Genomic DNA, 16,868 nt, shown 5'->3' with positions numbered 1-16,868 from the left:
GAGAAACTAATTCTGAAAAGGGAAAAAAAAAAGCCAACACTTGGTGCTTCTGGTAGGTGCTATGAGCCTGAAATAATTGACGATGGGCCAGGAAAAGAAACTGAGCTGTGTTTCGTGTTCGCAAAAATGGGCCAGGAAAAGAAACTTAGCTGTTTTTGTCTGCAAAATTACAACTGACACAACACGTTTTCTTAAATACAGACAGACAGAGAATGCGCCCTGTCCGTCCCCAACCCATCCATCCAGCGCAACCTCTGTTTCTAGCTTGCAAGCAGTGAGACTGGACTGTATTAAATATAACCTTTCATGTCAATCCAGAGGTGGAGTAACCCAGCCCGTTCCACGCTGGAGACAAGAAAGTCTGAGCCAAAATCTGTGCAGGAAACAACGTCGAAACTGTTACTGGGTGTGAGGGTTGAATTTATGACCTCCAAAGCTTCACCATACCAACCAAAGCTTCTTTGTTTACAACTTCTTGGACCCTAACCGTAAACGCCTTATTGATTCACTATTGAAGCTCCTTAAAATGTGGAGACTAAACCAACCATGCTACTAAAGTAACCTCAACATTATCACATCGTTTTCGTGTTGAATACGGTAAAAAATTGACATTAATTCACTGATATCTGTTCACATATTTATTACATCACTAGGTTTAATCATGTGCCACAATGGTGATTTTAACAATCCACGCGTGTTATTAGCAAAAACTGAACTCATTCAACAATTGTCGAGTTGAAGAAACAATAATGCAATGGGATACATGACAGACCTCACGCTCATTTCTTTTGGGGAAGGCCATGGTTACAATGATCGAACTGAATCTTCTTTTTCTTTTGAACGTGTGAATGGCAGATATAGAAGCTACAAATAATCTGAAAGAATGCTGATGTCGAATAGCAGCCGAGCATCTGGTCTATCCACTGAAAGATATGTTCTCATATGACGGGCTCAGTACAGCTTGGCTCAAGTGGTGATATCATCTTGACTCACTGGCTTGCCCACTATCACAACCACTAGGATCACCTGACGCTCCATCCTTCAAACCATTATGGTTTGAATGTCCTGCGTCTTTTCCAGCTCTATGATCCTGTAAAAGATATGCTCAAGCTTTAGTGAGTAAAGATATTGAACAGGCTATGTATAAATGAACTATTTTTGTTGTAACTGGAAGCAGTGATTATGATTTCAACCAACCTCAGTAAGAAAACCAACTAGTCTACGGAAACAAATAGATAAATGAACTGTGCAGAGAGGGAAAATGAAAATCATTTGGGCCAATTTTTTTAGTGGGGAAAAACAGTCTAAATGTAAAATCAATCAATTACAATTCCAGCTTGGCTTAGGGAAAAAAATTACACTCAATAGCTTATTTCTTTCTCTATATCCTTGACAAGATTTTACGATTGTTTGGGAATTTGAGTATACAGGCAGTATGTAAGGCAGTATTTAGCTCAGCAGCTAAATTCCTCTTCTTCTTTCATGAGTTCAGGATTTTTCTGGATGCCATATGTAAGGGCCATATGGGAGCATTATTCATGAAGGCCTTATAAATCTCTGATATGCATCAATGCTAGTAAGAATATATCCTTTGTGAGCTTGAATTGATTTTGAAATTTGAATAATACACTGCAAATGCATTTCATTGTGCATGGCATTCATCTTCGTCATCATCAAAGGCTTATTCCAAAATATTTGTCGGTAGGCTTATAGGCTATCCATAAATATAAGAAAGAAAGACCATACATTCATTGTGCAGCAATTACTTCTACAGTTCTACTTCAGTTTGAACTAAATGGTAAACAACACCCGAGCACAAGGCTAGGCTCCCACAGTGGGTTGGGTCGGATATAGACAAGATGTACGCAGATATTACCCACACATAATATGTGCAGAGACTGCTTTCAAGAATTGAACCTATGACCTGTAGGTTGCCCCTGCAACTCTACCAATGGACCACATGTTCACCTGTAGATCGTGGAGGCCTGTACTCTAGCTTGAACTGAATCAAGAGCGGAATTGTTACTTACGTCTTTGAATGGAGATACATCAGCTTCAAGCATATGTACAACATGGCCCATCTTTGGTCGCTTTTGTGCATTTGGGTCCACGCAACGTAAAGCTACAAGAAGAGCTCGTTTTAATGCCCTTGAAGTAGGCTTTTCAGGTAACTTTGGATCCAACACTCCATCTGGATTCCTATTAGTAACCATCTTCTTAATCCAGTCAACTAAGTTCACCTGAAAGTAGTGTACATTCAGTACAGCAATATATAATAGCAGAAAGAAAGAGATGCAACTTTCAGAAGAAAGAAATGCTTGAGGTAATTCAAATCTAATAGCAATTAAATAATAATGGCTATATAAAGCAAACCTCCTCAGGAGGGCGGCTATAATCAACTGGGTTCCTCCCAGAAATAAGCTCCATAATAAGAATCCCAAAACTATACACATCACTTCTTTCATTCAACATGCCTGTGCTTGCATACTCAGGAGCAACATAGCTACGGAAGAAGAGACAAATCAATTCTCATGAATATAAGAACACAAATATACACATGCACGGAGATAGAAAGACTACAGACCCAAAAGTTCCCATGACACGGGTTGTGATGTAGTTACTCTCAGAGCCAAGTAGTTTGGCAAGGCCGAAGTCTGAAACCTTGGAATTCCACTGTTTGTCGAGTAGAATGTTGCTTGATTTTATGTCCCGGTGAACTACTTTGGGTTCAAGTCCTTCATGAAGGTAAGTTAACCTATACAGTAGGGAAGCCATTATCAAGCAAAGCATTTTATGCAAACAGGACAAATAAAATCTCACAATGAATATTTGAATTCATTATTTTGATCATTACCCTTTTGCAGTTCCTAGGATTATATTCATTCGAATCTCCCAAGAAAGAGGACTGCAAGGCCCTACATCCCCATGAAGCCATTGCTCTAAGTTTCCATTGTTTACATACTCATATACAAGCATCCTGTAATCAGTCATGAGTATTCAATGTTTCTATTCAACATCTCTAAACACAATATGTTTACAGCACCAAAGATACAAAAGCATGAAAAATCAGGCAAGAACGGGTACCTATGAGCTCCTTCAGCGCAGTAACCAAGCAATCTAACTAAATTCTTATGCCGAACTCGTCCAATGGCTTCTACCTCTACTTTGAATTCCCTCTCCGCTTGTCCCCTGCAGATTAGCATGTAGATAAGCACACATTTTAACACACTACCAATTTACTTCGCACCATATATGCTTGACAATCAAACAATCACAATCATCATTCAATTGGTGAGAGAATCAGTTGTCAATGATTTTGCACAATCCAAAATAGGTGAACGTTGAACAGTGTAATTAAAGTTCAAAAATAGCACCTGTTGTTCAGCAAGTTTTTGACAGCAACGTCAGTGCTATCTGCTAATACACCATGATACACAATGCCATAACCGCCTTCACCTATCACATTCTCAGCAGTGAATCCATTTGTGGCCTCTTCAAGCTCACGCAGAGTGTACCAATGCCCCCAACCCAAATGAGAGACTTCAGGTACCACCATCGCCACCTGATCACCGCCACCACGTGACTCTCCACTCGACCCAGGATACGAAATCCGATGGTCCTTACCAATCTCTATCTGAATCCCGTGATATCCCATCGGGCTCTCCTCTCCTGGCTTGAGAAGCAACGCCTGCCGCTCAATTCCGGTCACCTGTTCCGGTTCAGGAAATGGGTCGGGCTGGGTTTCCAAATTGGTGTCGATTTTGACTTCTTGGATCTCTTTGGAGACGATTGGGATTTTTGGTCCATGAGATGACGAGTTTTGCTTCTTCGAACGCTTGGAGGCCAACCAGAGAGAGATAAGGAAGAGGAAGAGCACAATGGCGGCTCCTACACAGACACCAACAACAACCCATAAGCGAATGCCGAATATTGAAGTCGATTTCGAAAGTTGATCGCTCATCAGTCCAGTCGTTTTGTGATCAGACATTCTACTTCTCTAGTGAACACCAAGTGTTCGACGAATAGATTTAGCCATGAAACACTGAGGGTATGGAGCAGCTGGCATGACAAGACTCGCACGGCAACTGCCAAGAGCTTACGCAGCCAGGCACTAGACACTAGGTGTGGAATGGCTTTAATGTGTTTAGACTTTAGACTGTTTATTGAAAGCAAATCCAATGATAAAAGTCCAGGGTGTGTTATCCACGGTCGATTTTTTTTTTCTCTTTTTTTTTTCGTTTTCTTTCATAAATTTAACTGATAAATTGATCTATTATTAACAGATTAATCAATTTTTTTGGTTATTCAATTGATCTTTATTAATATATATTTAATAATAACCGATCAATCGATTGATTTGGTGTATTTTTTTTAGACAACCCTAGATAAAATCACTTTAAGCATCTTTTGAGCTATACAATGCCATTTTTGAACTCTTCTTATTAATCACTAAGATAAATTTATGGTTATCTTTATCAACCAAAATGTCCCATTAATCAGTAAGAGAAATCCATCGTTATCATCATTAATTAAAATTGTCCAACTAATCAATAAATGTACATCCTACAATTCTAGTTATTTCTGTTTTGCGTTTGGTTTTATACTTTTATGTAGTGAACAACAAATTTACAGAACCTTTTGGCCATAGAGCCTGAAGTCTCTCTCTACAGCTCTACTTGGTTAAAATCTCTTGCATATAACCATGTGAGTAGATAGCCCCCGTGTATAACCATTTTGAACTTGTTTCCGTCTTTGTATAATTGCATGTAGACGAGATGTTGAGTTTGATTCCTACCCGTACCTTTGTTGCCACGTCTTGTACTTTATCTCAACTTATCCTCTCATTATGTAGGAGTTTAGACTCACGTCGAATATTATATGACATCGTTCTCGGTCATCAAAAAAATTGTACACTAGAAGTAATTTGGTAAAATAATGAGATTATGCCTCCACAGCCACAAGACTCTCGTCTTTTAGAGAAAGTACTTGATGATTTAAACGGCTAATGCTGCCAAGAGAAGAGGGGGCAGGAGCTTTTGGTTGAATAACAAAGAGCATGTGTGTTTCATATTCACATGTCGTCTAGTTGAACAACTTGATGTACACAAATGGGGTCGATTGTGTTTTTCCATGATTGTTGTTAGTGGAATATAAACGGAATTATTAATAGTTGCCACCATCTAATCATTTTGTTTTGTCCCAACTACATTTTTTTTTGATAAGTTTGTCCCAAGTACATATTCTTCGTTTTGGGTCTATTTTGTCAAGTTACAAAAATACAACTGTTGGAAGGGATATTAGCTTTGCGGTAATATTTTTGTGGTCACGCATTGGGTTTTGTCCCAATTTACTCAGTTGTCAAGCGGGAAATTTTATACGCGCGGGACTTGATGGTCTAAGTTTAGGCTCATATCATATGTCAAAAGACAAATTTATATAGTGTCATTCTCAGATATCAAAAAATGCGAGATGATATTAGCTTGCTTGAAAAGGAGATTCTTTCAACGATGATGTCTATGGTGTTTGTTACACTAATTGAAATACATACAAAAGCTCACATTTGTCCTAGGATGCCCTTCTTTTTTGGTTAAAAATGGAGTGAGATGTTCTATGGAATAAATGTTAAAGGTGTAAGGAGTTTATGTTTCATTAATTATTTGAATGAAGAGTAGTTGTCTATAATAAGGTGGTTGTAATTATAAGAATTATGATTTTACATCGTTTAATTTGATTATTTTCAATTTTACCCCCTTTTTTGGTCCTTGTGCCCATTACCAAAGAGTTGTAATTTTAATAAAATAGCAACAGATTTTCAACGAGTAAATGGGTCCACTGAGAACGTGGACTCGATCCAAGTTCGTTACAACTATTGTAAGTGTGGGCTTTGGCAAATCAGCCCCCTGAGAGCTTAGACCCGATCCAAACTTGTTTCGGAACAACTCAATAAAGTTTTGAAGCCCACTGGACTTGGGCTGAAGAAATAGGCCCACTCACTGTATTTGAGCCAAACCCACATTATTTTTTCGCTATTCACGAACTGGAAATCATTGCATCATGCAAGGTAAAATATGAACTGCTTAACCGTGATCAATGATATGAGATACCAAGTGCTTCACTTTCTCACTAAAAAATTAACAATACCCGGTGCACAAAGCTCCAGCAGTAGATGAAATCGGAGATAGACAAGAAGTACGCAAATCTTACACCCATATAATACGTGGAGTGTGTTTTTGGCAATTGACAACCACTAAAATTTTCCCTACTCTAATAATATTAACTCTTGGGTCTGCCCTTGCTCAAGGACATGTTAGCTAACCATAGGACTCCCTTGATTTTAACTACTTTAAAAATGCAGTTGACTGAAAATTTGAGAATTTCTTCAACATGGAGAGAAATCAATCACAATAAAATTTGAGCAATCAATTATTCTATGAACTAAAGAATCCAATATAGATTTTATAAGTAGCTTGGCAGCTACATCAAGAACGTCAGTTCACCTGTATTTGTACACTGCTCCGTGCAACCTCCTGTTTAACCCCATTCTCACTGCAGAACACCAACTGGTGCCTCATTGAGCCATAAGAAATGGATGAAGTCGTACAATTTTCCACTCACGCTCACCTGCTTGCATTGAAATACAGACTGTCATAGTTGCAACAGCCGAAGATAACCTATCAGAGCAATCTGGGCATGATATATTTGCAGTACCTTATAGGGTGTTGGGTTAAGTCTCCTCATATGATCAGGCCGCATTTGCTCAAGCTGTCTAATGCATCGCTCTCTGATGTCCTTTAGAGGTGGCAACTCTTCTCGTGCTTTATCTTCAAGAAACAAAGAAGTTCAGATACTCGTTGGGAGACTCCTAAGACTAAATGTAAGCTGATTTAATATAAAAATGACCCTTCCTGTTATACAAACGTGCATGCGTATGAGTGATTAGTGTAACATTACGAAGGTTCTCGTGCCTAACAGATAATTTTTAGCGCCTATGTAGGAATAGTTGAGTTGGCCAGGAGTACAGCATTGGGAGACCCAATTTGACATGCCACGCAAACCCCCCACAACTTGCCTAATGTTTTGAGACAAGCACCTCCACGAGCACCCGGGGGAATTTACGTGGAGCCAAAGGCAGACAGATACTTCGTTAAAGAAATGAGAAATTTCAATAATGTGTTTTGTTTGCTCTCTCCAGATAAATGCAACATTAGACATCTTGCGCTTCCCGACTTTGCATCTGCTATGGGAGCCTTGAGGTTATTATTTACACCAAGTGCTTAAGCAAATTGTGCAAAGAGTTGATCATTTCCAAAAAAGTTCACACCATGACACTCATACCTGCGCTCCCAGGCCAATAACACTTCATAAGCTCCTCCACACGCTGAGGAACCACATAAGCTCTCTTCGACTCATTGAAAGGATGACGGCACAGGATTTGTTCTTCAACCTGTAGTTTTAACAAAAGACAACATATGACACCTCTCACCAAGTTATGTTTTATTTACTGTTAGGGGGAACTGTTGCCCCTATATAAGAAGAGCAAGTGCTAAGTAATGTATGCAAGAAAGAACGTATATGGTACACACATATGCTCACATCTATGACATGCAATTAGTTGTTACTGGAAATCCGTTCTTTATTTTCCCTACTTTCATGATATATATATGAAAGGCTTGAGAGGTAACCCCAACCACTAACCCACCACAGATTGGTAAGCATGTTATTTCATTACAAGGCATTAACTGAAGCAATTATGCCCACATCTCAGCTTGTCCGAGAGAATTAACAACTACAAGAGCCACGAGGTTGCTCATATACAGCCCATAGATTTGCTAGAATCAAATCAGAGTGCCAGGTCCCGAGAAAGTTGACAATTCCAGTCTTAGTACAGCTCAATATGATTGGAAGGGGAAGGCATTGTCCAATGACTAAAGATTTGCAACACAAAAGGAAAAAGAATCTGCACGCAGAAAGATTACCTTAGGAGACGGTTCATTTTCCCCTGTCATTATGTCCACAAGAGGGTAGCCTCCCCTGCCATACAATCTATAACACCGCTTTTTACATGGTATTGAGACCTAGAATCCAAAGAGAGGTTAAAAATTCAAAATATGAATGGGGAATGCGACTGAAAGTTTTCTTAGCTTTGTAACCATACCTTTGTAACATCTTCAGAAAGTTTGATGCGAGGTTGGTTGTTTATCTCGACAAGCTTGAAAACGCAACCCAAAGCAGCTTGAGCATAGCAAGTAACCAGATAGGTCCCTATTCCAAATGCATCTACTTCATGACCCTGCCAAAACAATCTAGTCAACATGTGGGTACCGTTAAATGCATGTTTTTTGCTTTTTCTCCCATTTATTTCTTTATCAAGAGCTTTAATCACAAAGTGCTACAGATTTGAATATTACTATCTTAGTTCCAAGCCATCTGCAAATCAAATAGACCATGACACTGAAAAAAGGACCTGGTAATGCAAGGACATTTGAGGACATGTTCTGCTAAATAAATGTATAAAGCTGTAGAAGTACAAGAATTGAGAATGTTAATGGTGATTTAACAATCTTACCTGTATCACGATTTTTCAGTAACTACATCTGAATATCACCTTTAAGTTGCTCTACGTGAATATGTTTTAGTCTACTCATTAAAATAGAGAAATCAGAACCAATTCTAGGAAATACACATCAACTCCTTTTGATACAATCTTAGACAAGGCAATGGCTTCTTTATCTCTTCATATTAAGGGAAAAAAGATCATTATATTCAATTGAACCCCGCTTTTTGTTTCCATTTTTTATTTTATGAAGGCAACTAGAGCGCAAAAAGTGTCAAACAATGGAACAAGCCTCTCAGCAAATAGATTTCCTCACCAAAAGGAAATTAAATATCTTAGAATTTACGTAAAAGCTTCATTATACTTCCTAGCTGAAAATTTTGATCCCACATTAAATTCTGAAGCGATTTCGTGGTTTAGAATGATTACCTGTTTGTTTAATGCATCTAAAGTTTCCTCATTCAGATCATTACTAGCAGTAATACTCATCTTGCCAAAATCCAGTACTCCAAATTCTCTTTCCATCATGCAAAAGAACTTTCGGGCCTCAGAAGACAAATATGCTAGGTCACCTGAGTCCAACCTAATGCCTACTGCCTTGTAGCTGCTCAGCACATCACATAAACAAAGTGACAAAAACTTAGCATAGCTCAATGTTTACATGCATCAGATCAACCAATAAGTTTCACAACAAGATGTCAACAGATAGGATCATACAACGAAGACAAATAAAAGGAAGGAACATTTACACAATAGTGGACCAAGATTGATAAATAATTAATGAAACATGAGATATAATAGCAAAGCTTCAAAAATGCACAGCGAGGGTATTATGTTTTCGTTGTTCACTAAGCTAGAGCCATTGCAAACAAATCTACGAGCAATCATGTCAGTATCGATAAACCGATATATCTCTATTCAACAATCGGCCCCACCATTGCCTTCATGATCATTATGATCATTTTCAGTTAATAAACTTACCTGGCCACAGTAAGAAAAGCATGAAGTACGAGCATTTCTCGTCATGTCTGATTTGTTATTGTTTAGTTTAGTGATAAGAGTCCCAGGCATCAATAACAGGGCAGGTTCAAGTATAGAGTGGTCACTGTGCGAAAAATGCTGAAGGTAAGGACTGGTTCCACAATATTTCAAGGCCAGGACTTCACTGTGCCAACACTAGATGATAGTCTTCTCATCACCATTGCAAATGCTACATGATAGGAATCTATTATTGAGTAAAAAGGCTTAGAAATGTCTAATTCTACCAGACATACCCCATATCATAGAGTGCTAGAGCAACTGCACAGAAGTTGGGGACTCCACTCCTAATTACCTGTTACCATAAAAGCCAATGTTCTAATGTAAGATAATTCCATCATAAACAAATCAATGATGTTCATACCAAAAAAGATACACACTAAAAAGTAGAGTACAATATACAATGCTCAAAATCACTGAAATTTCCACTTTAATTTTTCTCTGAGAAAACATACAATCATGCTAAAAAACTAGGAAACAAAATCAAATCTTAGCTAGAGATCGCCAAATGGCCCGCGGACCAAGGATCAGCCCGAGGACCCAAGCCCAAAAGGACATCGGGCCTGGGCAGCCCGGAAAGACTTATGAGCGGTCCTGGGCCTTAGTTTTTAGGTCAAGCCCGGCCCAAAGCCCAACCACTGGCCCAATACCTTCAATTACATATTTACATCACAAGCATGATGCATCTACTTATAAATGATATTTACATGAATTTGCTTGGATATTTGGCTTCATATAATAATGATCTGCATTCACTAGAAGTTCACTGTACGTTCCCATTTGTCACAATTCTCACCAAGTAAATCTTAACAAAAATCGCTATAAAAATTATAATTGCCTATCTTCAATGCCTAAATATTTCACTAATAAAAAGCATCGTGTTTAAAAAGTAACATGATGTTCAAAAGTACGGGGGAAGAGGGAAGCTTAGAGGAATAAATCCATGCTAATAGAACATTATTAGCAGTTATGAAAAATGCTAACTTACATCGTAAGTGTCGACAAGAGCTAAAAAGTTATTGGGAAAAGCCAACGCATAAGAAGTGAAAGCAGCTAGCTCGCTTTGATTGGTCTCACCAAAACTTCCGTGTGATGAATTTGCACGCTGCAATGCAAGTCTAATTAACCAACTGGATGACGTTGCAGATGAAAAAACTAGATAAAAGAATAGAAAACAGCCAAGTGAAGCAAGAAAAATGCAACAACCAAGAAACCATAAGACATGCAAGTAGTTAGAACTGTATTTATGAAATAAACAATACAGTGAAAAAGCATTTTGTGCTAATAAAAACCGAGCCCCAAGACTCATTGACTTCAGTTTCTATAAGAACGACATGACACATGTCACCTATAAAATGTTCAATAAAACCTCTAGTCCTCATCCAAATTATTATCATCCAACATGAGCTTAGCCACGTAAAAGAAACCCATAGGCCATAGTTCATCTTCTAATATGCACATGCAACTTACATGTGTGTTAACCGTGAAACGGTGCAAGGGGGTCGGTCCTTGTTTTCAGGTTATCGAAATTCACATATACGTATAGTAAGGCAGATCAGATACAAGGACTTATGTACACAAGTTCTTATGTAACAACATGGACTGACCAGAAACAGGAAAAGATATATTCAAATGATAGTAGAAGTAAAAAACCATAGATAAAAAATACTGAAAAGCAGATAAGCTTGCCCAACCTAATCTTCGAGAAGGTGAGGAAATGCTGGAAAGTAAAAAAGAGAGAGCAAACCATAAAGAAGCTGCCATCTATAATACAGCAGGCCAAAATTTCTTCAGAGCAAAACGGAAGGACATTTTCAACGAAAGTATGGTGAACAGCTGTCAATTCCATACCATAATAACATAAAGAATCAGTAAGGCTAGATTACAACACCTGAATCTTGTTTAACCATGTCTGAACCAAACTCACAAAATCTTCACAGCTACTTGAGCCATCAGAGCTTCGAAGCGTTTTCTCTATGATCTCATCAGGACTCTGCAAATCACTGGATAAAATAAGTAAAGAATAACTTAAACTCCACACATTAAAAGGTTGTCCAGTGCAAAAAAAATAAAATACGGCCTTTCTATGATCCCTTTAGGGCGATGACAACTTTTCATGGCATCAGTGAACGGATAATTGTAATTTTCACAACTATGAGGATACAGAATTTTTACTTTTGCAAGCATTTCAGAAAAGCAAGTTAACATTGTAAAAGGGAGTAAATCTTGAGCAACCTATGCATAAAACTTGCAAGAAAAGTGAGTAAACATTTCAGAAATCGAAATGAATTGGAGGTTACCAACTTACCATGCCTTAACGTTATCATAGCAAAGCCCAAAAATAATACAATGAAACATGTTAAAATAAAATAGAGGTAACAACAGTATTTGCCCAGGCACTGAGCCAAGGAAATGAACCCAACAATACACCTCCTTAGTCTTGAGGAGATTTCATGCATTCAAGAAACTGGATATACCCCTTCCAGAATATAATATGTGCCTATGCTAGTTAGCTAAACCAAAATACCCTTCATCCATCAATTTCCATATCAAGTAATGTCAGGTCATTGAACAGGAAGAGGCCATAGGTTGTAAGTAGGATTCACATAAACTTAAAAAGGAAGTAAAACATTGCCAAAGAACTAGTGGTCCTTATGGAAAAGCAACTTGAAAGATCATACTACAGGAACAGTGCTGCAGTGCAAATTTCAGGAATATGCAAGCACATCACAGATGCTACATTGAAGCATAATAGAGATACACATTCCAGATCTCAATTTTATGTAAACTGGTCGTCCCTTACAACAGCACATGTAGATGCAATGAAATTTCTGATGAGAATTACGAACCATAAATGAGCTAACAAATGCATGGGAATGTGTTCCACGAAGAGGTATCCCAAACAATTTCCCAGCCGCAACATTGCTGTCAATGCACAGCACAGAGCAGACATAAGTCAAGAAACAATTTTCTTAGATCAAGTACAAAAGCTACAAAATAAAACAACTCCCGTGCACCATCCCTGCAATGGGCAAGGTCGGGGACAGGCAAGATTGTTTCCATCCATTGAACTTGTGACCTCTAAGTTGCACCCCTACTACTCTACCATTGAGCCACATACTCCCGTGCACGACTCCCACAATGGGCGAGTCGGGGGCAAGCAAGATGTACAAAAGCCCCAGAATGATAAAAAAGGGAATGAATATGCTTCAACTGAACCTCATACTGATTAAAAGGCGAACACTAATGCCCTCACTTGACATCAATCACATCTGAGATGAATGCAAGTAACTAACATAAACAAAAACTAATGATGGTACAACAAAGCAGTAATGTGGTGCAGGAAGCTCTTAGCCATCACTTAAGTCCACTATTTCACCAGAACCACCAAGCAAATCTATTGTATCGCCCAGTACCATTGATTTACTTTAATTTTTGCGTATAATTTTTCTTTTCTTCATTATATATGTATTTGAATATATCAGATTATTAAAAGTATAGTCAAAACCAGTTGACACGATTCTGCCCTTTTCTGTTGTGTCTGGGAAAGGTAAATGGCCCCCAGCCTTCCCCCCACATGGAAGTAACATTCGTTGAAATAGCTATTTAAGGTGTATAAGTTTAGAAGATTACATTTGGTATAAGGTAAAAAAATAACTAGTGTAAAGGAAATAAAAAAAAATTATTACTATAATTTTCTAGAATAAGTTAAGAGAAATATAACAAAACAGAAACAAAATTTGGTTGAGGAGCTGTTAAGGCAAGGGCCCATGGGACAACGAATTTAAATCATGAAATGCTAACTTTCCCGGGTAATGTTATCCTGATTTAGAGGTAAACATTAAGCTTCCCTTGCCAAACATATTCAAAGGGGATGAAACATTGCTTCCACTAAGCCCAAAACAAGCACATCCTTAAATACGTGAAAATCAATCTAAATTAACTTTGCTAGCTAACTAAAGGAAATGTCTACCAATGACATATATTGATTTTCATGAAAGGAATTCAATGGTCAATACACAGTAGGGGATACCTTGTTGCATCAAAACCACCCATATAGCAGTATTTTGATGCTCCAATTCCACCATCCGGCCCCTTCATCCAACAAAGAGATCTTTTTAAATAATAACCCTCTACACATAATATAAACTAACATGGGTCCAAAAAAAAAAAGGAAATGGAAACCTGAGCTCGCCGAAGCCCAAACTCAAGAAGCATTTTGGATTTCCCAGCTACAAATCGATGTCGTGCTGCATTTGTTGCCACCAGTGATGCATAATTGATGAGATTCAGTAGTGGAGTTTCCAGCAATTGGACCACCTGAATTGAGAAAATAATACCTGTTAGAAACATTTCCTTAACACTGTAATGTAACATAACAGATGAATTTCAACAAAGACCACTAAGCTCCACTAAAAAGCGCAAAGAAAAGACCAGTTTGAGGGTACTCACAGCAATTGGTCCTTCAACTCTCAGAAGAGGGACCTTAGGGAAAACAACTGTTCCCTCTGGAATAGCATATACTTCAACATCAGAGCAATCCAGTCGCCTTAGGTAGTCGTAGAAGCCATCCTGAGTAGCCATAAAAATTAGTGAGACAAACATAAAAAGGTGAATATCATGCCCACATGTCTATATATATGTTGGGTGGAGTAGTCCTAGCCTGCTAGGACTCTGGATGATTAGATAGGTGGTTAACCACACCCTGTTTTGGAAACTCTTCAAGGTCCCCACACCAGAATCAGGACCTAACGCTACAGAGCGAACCCTAAATACTATCTACCACATACACACAACAATTATCAACGGTGCAACTGTGCAACAGTTGGAATTCAAAGTCAAGATCTTTGAATTTTAAGGCTGCCGCATAGCTCTCTTTCCTCTTCGCAACGCTACCTTAGTTCTTAAAAGAGTAATAATTTGACTAATTTTATGTTTGCATTTTCCTATGATTATGGTCATTTCATAATAGGGTAAATAGTGATCATTAAACACTTTGTGATAGACGTAGGTGTCTACTATCATTAACTTTTTGATAGATGTAGGTGTCTACAACAAGATGATACATATACACAAAATTTCTCTTCGTATCGAACTCTATTTGAGAGTGAGTACTATCAAACATGAATTCCAAACATGATCAGAGAACATAACTACACTTCAATATTTCAAGTCCTACTTCACTATAATTTTTTATTATTTTTTAGTTTGAAAAGAAAAAAAAATTAAATCAGAACAACCCAAAAAAATGTCTGACCAATTTAACTGGTTTGCCTTACCTCAGATGAACCAGGTAAGGATTCACGTATGAAAGAAATCTCATCCTTTTTGAGTTTGAAATTTGCAATGAATCTTATGCATTCTTCTAAACCAGCAAAGACTGTATATTCACCACCAAAAGGATTCTTCCGAAAATACAAATCAAACCTGAAAAACACGAAAAGTTACATTCAGAAAACATGATAAGACCACAGATACCCAAAACATTTATCCAAAGAATAAAATATTATGGGCTCTGAAGCTGCACCAGACAAACAAGACCAAATGAAAGTGAGGTTATTTAAAAGGTGTTCTTATGTGTGTGTACATATATATTTTTTTTCCCTTCTACCCTGGCATGAAGTGGCCACTTTTGAGAACTAAGACTAAACACTTGTGCTTGGTGGCTCGAGATTGCTAAATGAACTTGGATGATTGGGGTCTTTGTAACTAAGTAATGCCACAAAGAGTTAAAAAGCACGTCTGAAAACAAATGCTATCAAAACATATAAAAGGTTAGAATTTGCAACGGCAAGATGCTTTGCATTGCACCCTTGGCCACTGGATGACATACTATTTATACATTGATTAACTTCCTACCAATAACCAATACACTCTCAAAACATTACTTGTAACGTAATATTCTCATGGGGCTAAAAACTGTTTTCCATCATGAAATACTTGAAGAAATATTCAAGAGTGCAGTTTTTGATAAAACAAAAAGGAAAAAAAAACACCAGGAGAATCTAAAGTCCTGGAACTATCTTCCTGTACTCATTTTCCATAAAGGACCAAAGCATGGTGAAACAGAGGTTTTGTGTTCATAGGTCCATAGGGACAGTTTTTTGAACACAATACAAATTATTTATAATTTATGACAGGATAGGAACAGCGGTAATTGAAGAAAATTTCTGCATGGTCTGATGACAAACGGAAGAAACAGTTAAGTGCAAGTAATTTAATTCAACTCAGTGACTCTTGTAATTATATTTGTAGAGTTCAACTCATATCACTAATGCGAGTTAATATGATTAGAACAGAGAGACATGCATCCTCGCTATTAAACACTAATCAAACACCATTAAAGTACATAACAGATGAAAGAACCGTTACACAAAAACTGAATTAAATAAACAATCGAGAATAGTGAAAACTGAAAACTGAGTCCTGAGGCAAAACAAAATAATAGATCTATCATTATAAATACAAAGGTTAATTGAATAATTTGCTTATTATTTTCTTTCTTCCTCGTGATTTTGATTGAAACGAAAAGGGAGCGCAACTTACACAGCACGCTCGTTGTGCTTGCCGGCTTTCCAGTAAGCGTAAGCCATGGAGAACTGATAAAGATCCGTAAGCAGAGGAGTAACCATCGGGTTCGTCGGTCCGGCCAAGACCCGACCCGAATGATCATCAACAGGTCCATTCGCTGCCATTTTCGTTCCTTCGATTCAAATTCCTAGGTTTCTTTTTTCGCAAGACTTTCACTCTGACGGCCTTACAATCACCATATATAACCGTATTCAACGACAAAACTTGTGCCGTGACAAAGAGAAAAGACGGGTGGAAGAAGGGGGATGGAGAAGAACGTGTTCACATCAAATCGCTAGAGAAAAGCCAAAAAGGCTTTTATTTTTATTTTTTCCTTTCTTATTGTGACGTGTACTATTCGTCCTTCGGAGTTCGGACCACGTATTTATTTCCTTTTGTGAACTAACAAAAAATAACGGCCCATCCAATATATTATTGGAAGGATCATGGAAAAATGTTTAAATTCTATATGAAAATTAGGAAAAGAAACAAATATCAAGGAAATATGTTGTGTTATTGTATATCATTTTAATTTGAATTCCTTTTGAGCCAATTATTCAACTAAAATCCTTAAAACACCTGAGCCATTAATTGTAGTAGTAAAAATAATATGTACAACTCTAATGACTAGCGTTATAATACTCCCTCCCGTTTCAAAAAAAAAATATTTAAAATCCTTTATATTGCGCTTTCCAATTTTAGGTCA

At 37.7% G+C, this 16,868-nt stretch overlaps 2 protein-coding genes across 3 annotated transcripts; both read right to left on the bottom strand.

Annotated features, from left to right (window-relative positions):
* Nucleotides 1–586: 586 nt before the first annotated feature.
* On the bottom strand, nt 587–4,120 carry LOC120004588 (probable serine/threonine-protein kinase At1g01540). The gene is made up of 7 exons (XM_038853992.1): nt 3,375–4,120; nt 3,085–3,189; nt 2,855–2,977; nt 2,585–2,755; nt 2,374–2,503; nt 2,031–2,240; nt 587–1,090 (listed from the first exon to the last, which is right to left on the bottom strand). The coding sequence occupies exons 1-7, from the start codon at nt 3,986–3,988 to the stop codon at nt 980–982; spliced, it is 1,464 nt and encodes a 487-aa protein (XP_038709920.1). The 5' UTR covers nt 3,989–4,120; the 3' UTR covers nt 587–979.
* Nucleotides 4,121–6,163: 2,043 nt separating this feature from the next.
* LOC120004433 (nicotinate phosphoribosyltransferase 2-like) lies at nt 6,164–16,480 on the bottom strand. 2 transcript variants are annotated; one of them, XM_038853817.1, is made up of 15 exons: nt 16,139–16,474; nt 14,872–15,019; nt 14,045–14,164; nt 13,778–13,912; nt 13,626–13,687; nt 12,442–12,517; nt 11,484–11,585; nt 10,581–10,697; nt 9,829–9,887; nt 8,984–9,158; nt 8,156–8,290; nt 7,977–8,075; nt 7,336–7,444; nt 6,709–6,821; nt 6,164–6,621 (listed from the first exon to the last, which is right to left on the bottom strand). In XM_038853817.1, the coding sequence occupies exons 1-15, from the start codon at nt 16,285–16,287 to the stop codon at nt 6,544–6,546; spliced, it is 1,677 nt and encodes a 558-aa protein (XP_038709745.1). In that variant the 5' UTR covers nt 16,288–16,474; the 3' UTR covers nt 6,164–6,543. The 2 variants fall into 2 exon arrangements, with proteins under 2 accessions (XP_038709745.1, XP_038709814.1); XM_038853886.1 differs by lacking the exons at nt 6,164–6,621; nt 6,709–6,821 and adding an exon at nt 6,851–7,234 and having other exon boundaries at nt 16,139–16,480.
* Between the last annotated feature and the right edge of the window lie 388 nt (nt 16,481–16,868).

The sequence above is a fragment of the Tripterygium wilfordii genome, chromosome 1 (assembly GCF_013401445.1).
Source record: "Tripterygium wilfordii isolate XIE 37 chromosome 1, ASM1340144v1, whole genome shotgun sequence".
Classification (NCBI taxonomy): Eukaryota; Viridiplantae; Streptophyta; class Magnoliopsida; order Celastrales; family Celastraceae; genus Tripterygium; species Tripterygium wilfordii.
This window is presented reverse-complemented; position numbering and strand designations above follow the sequence as displayed.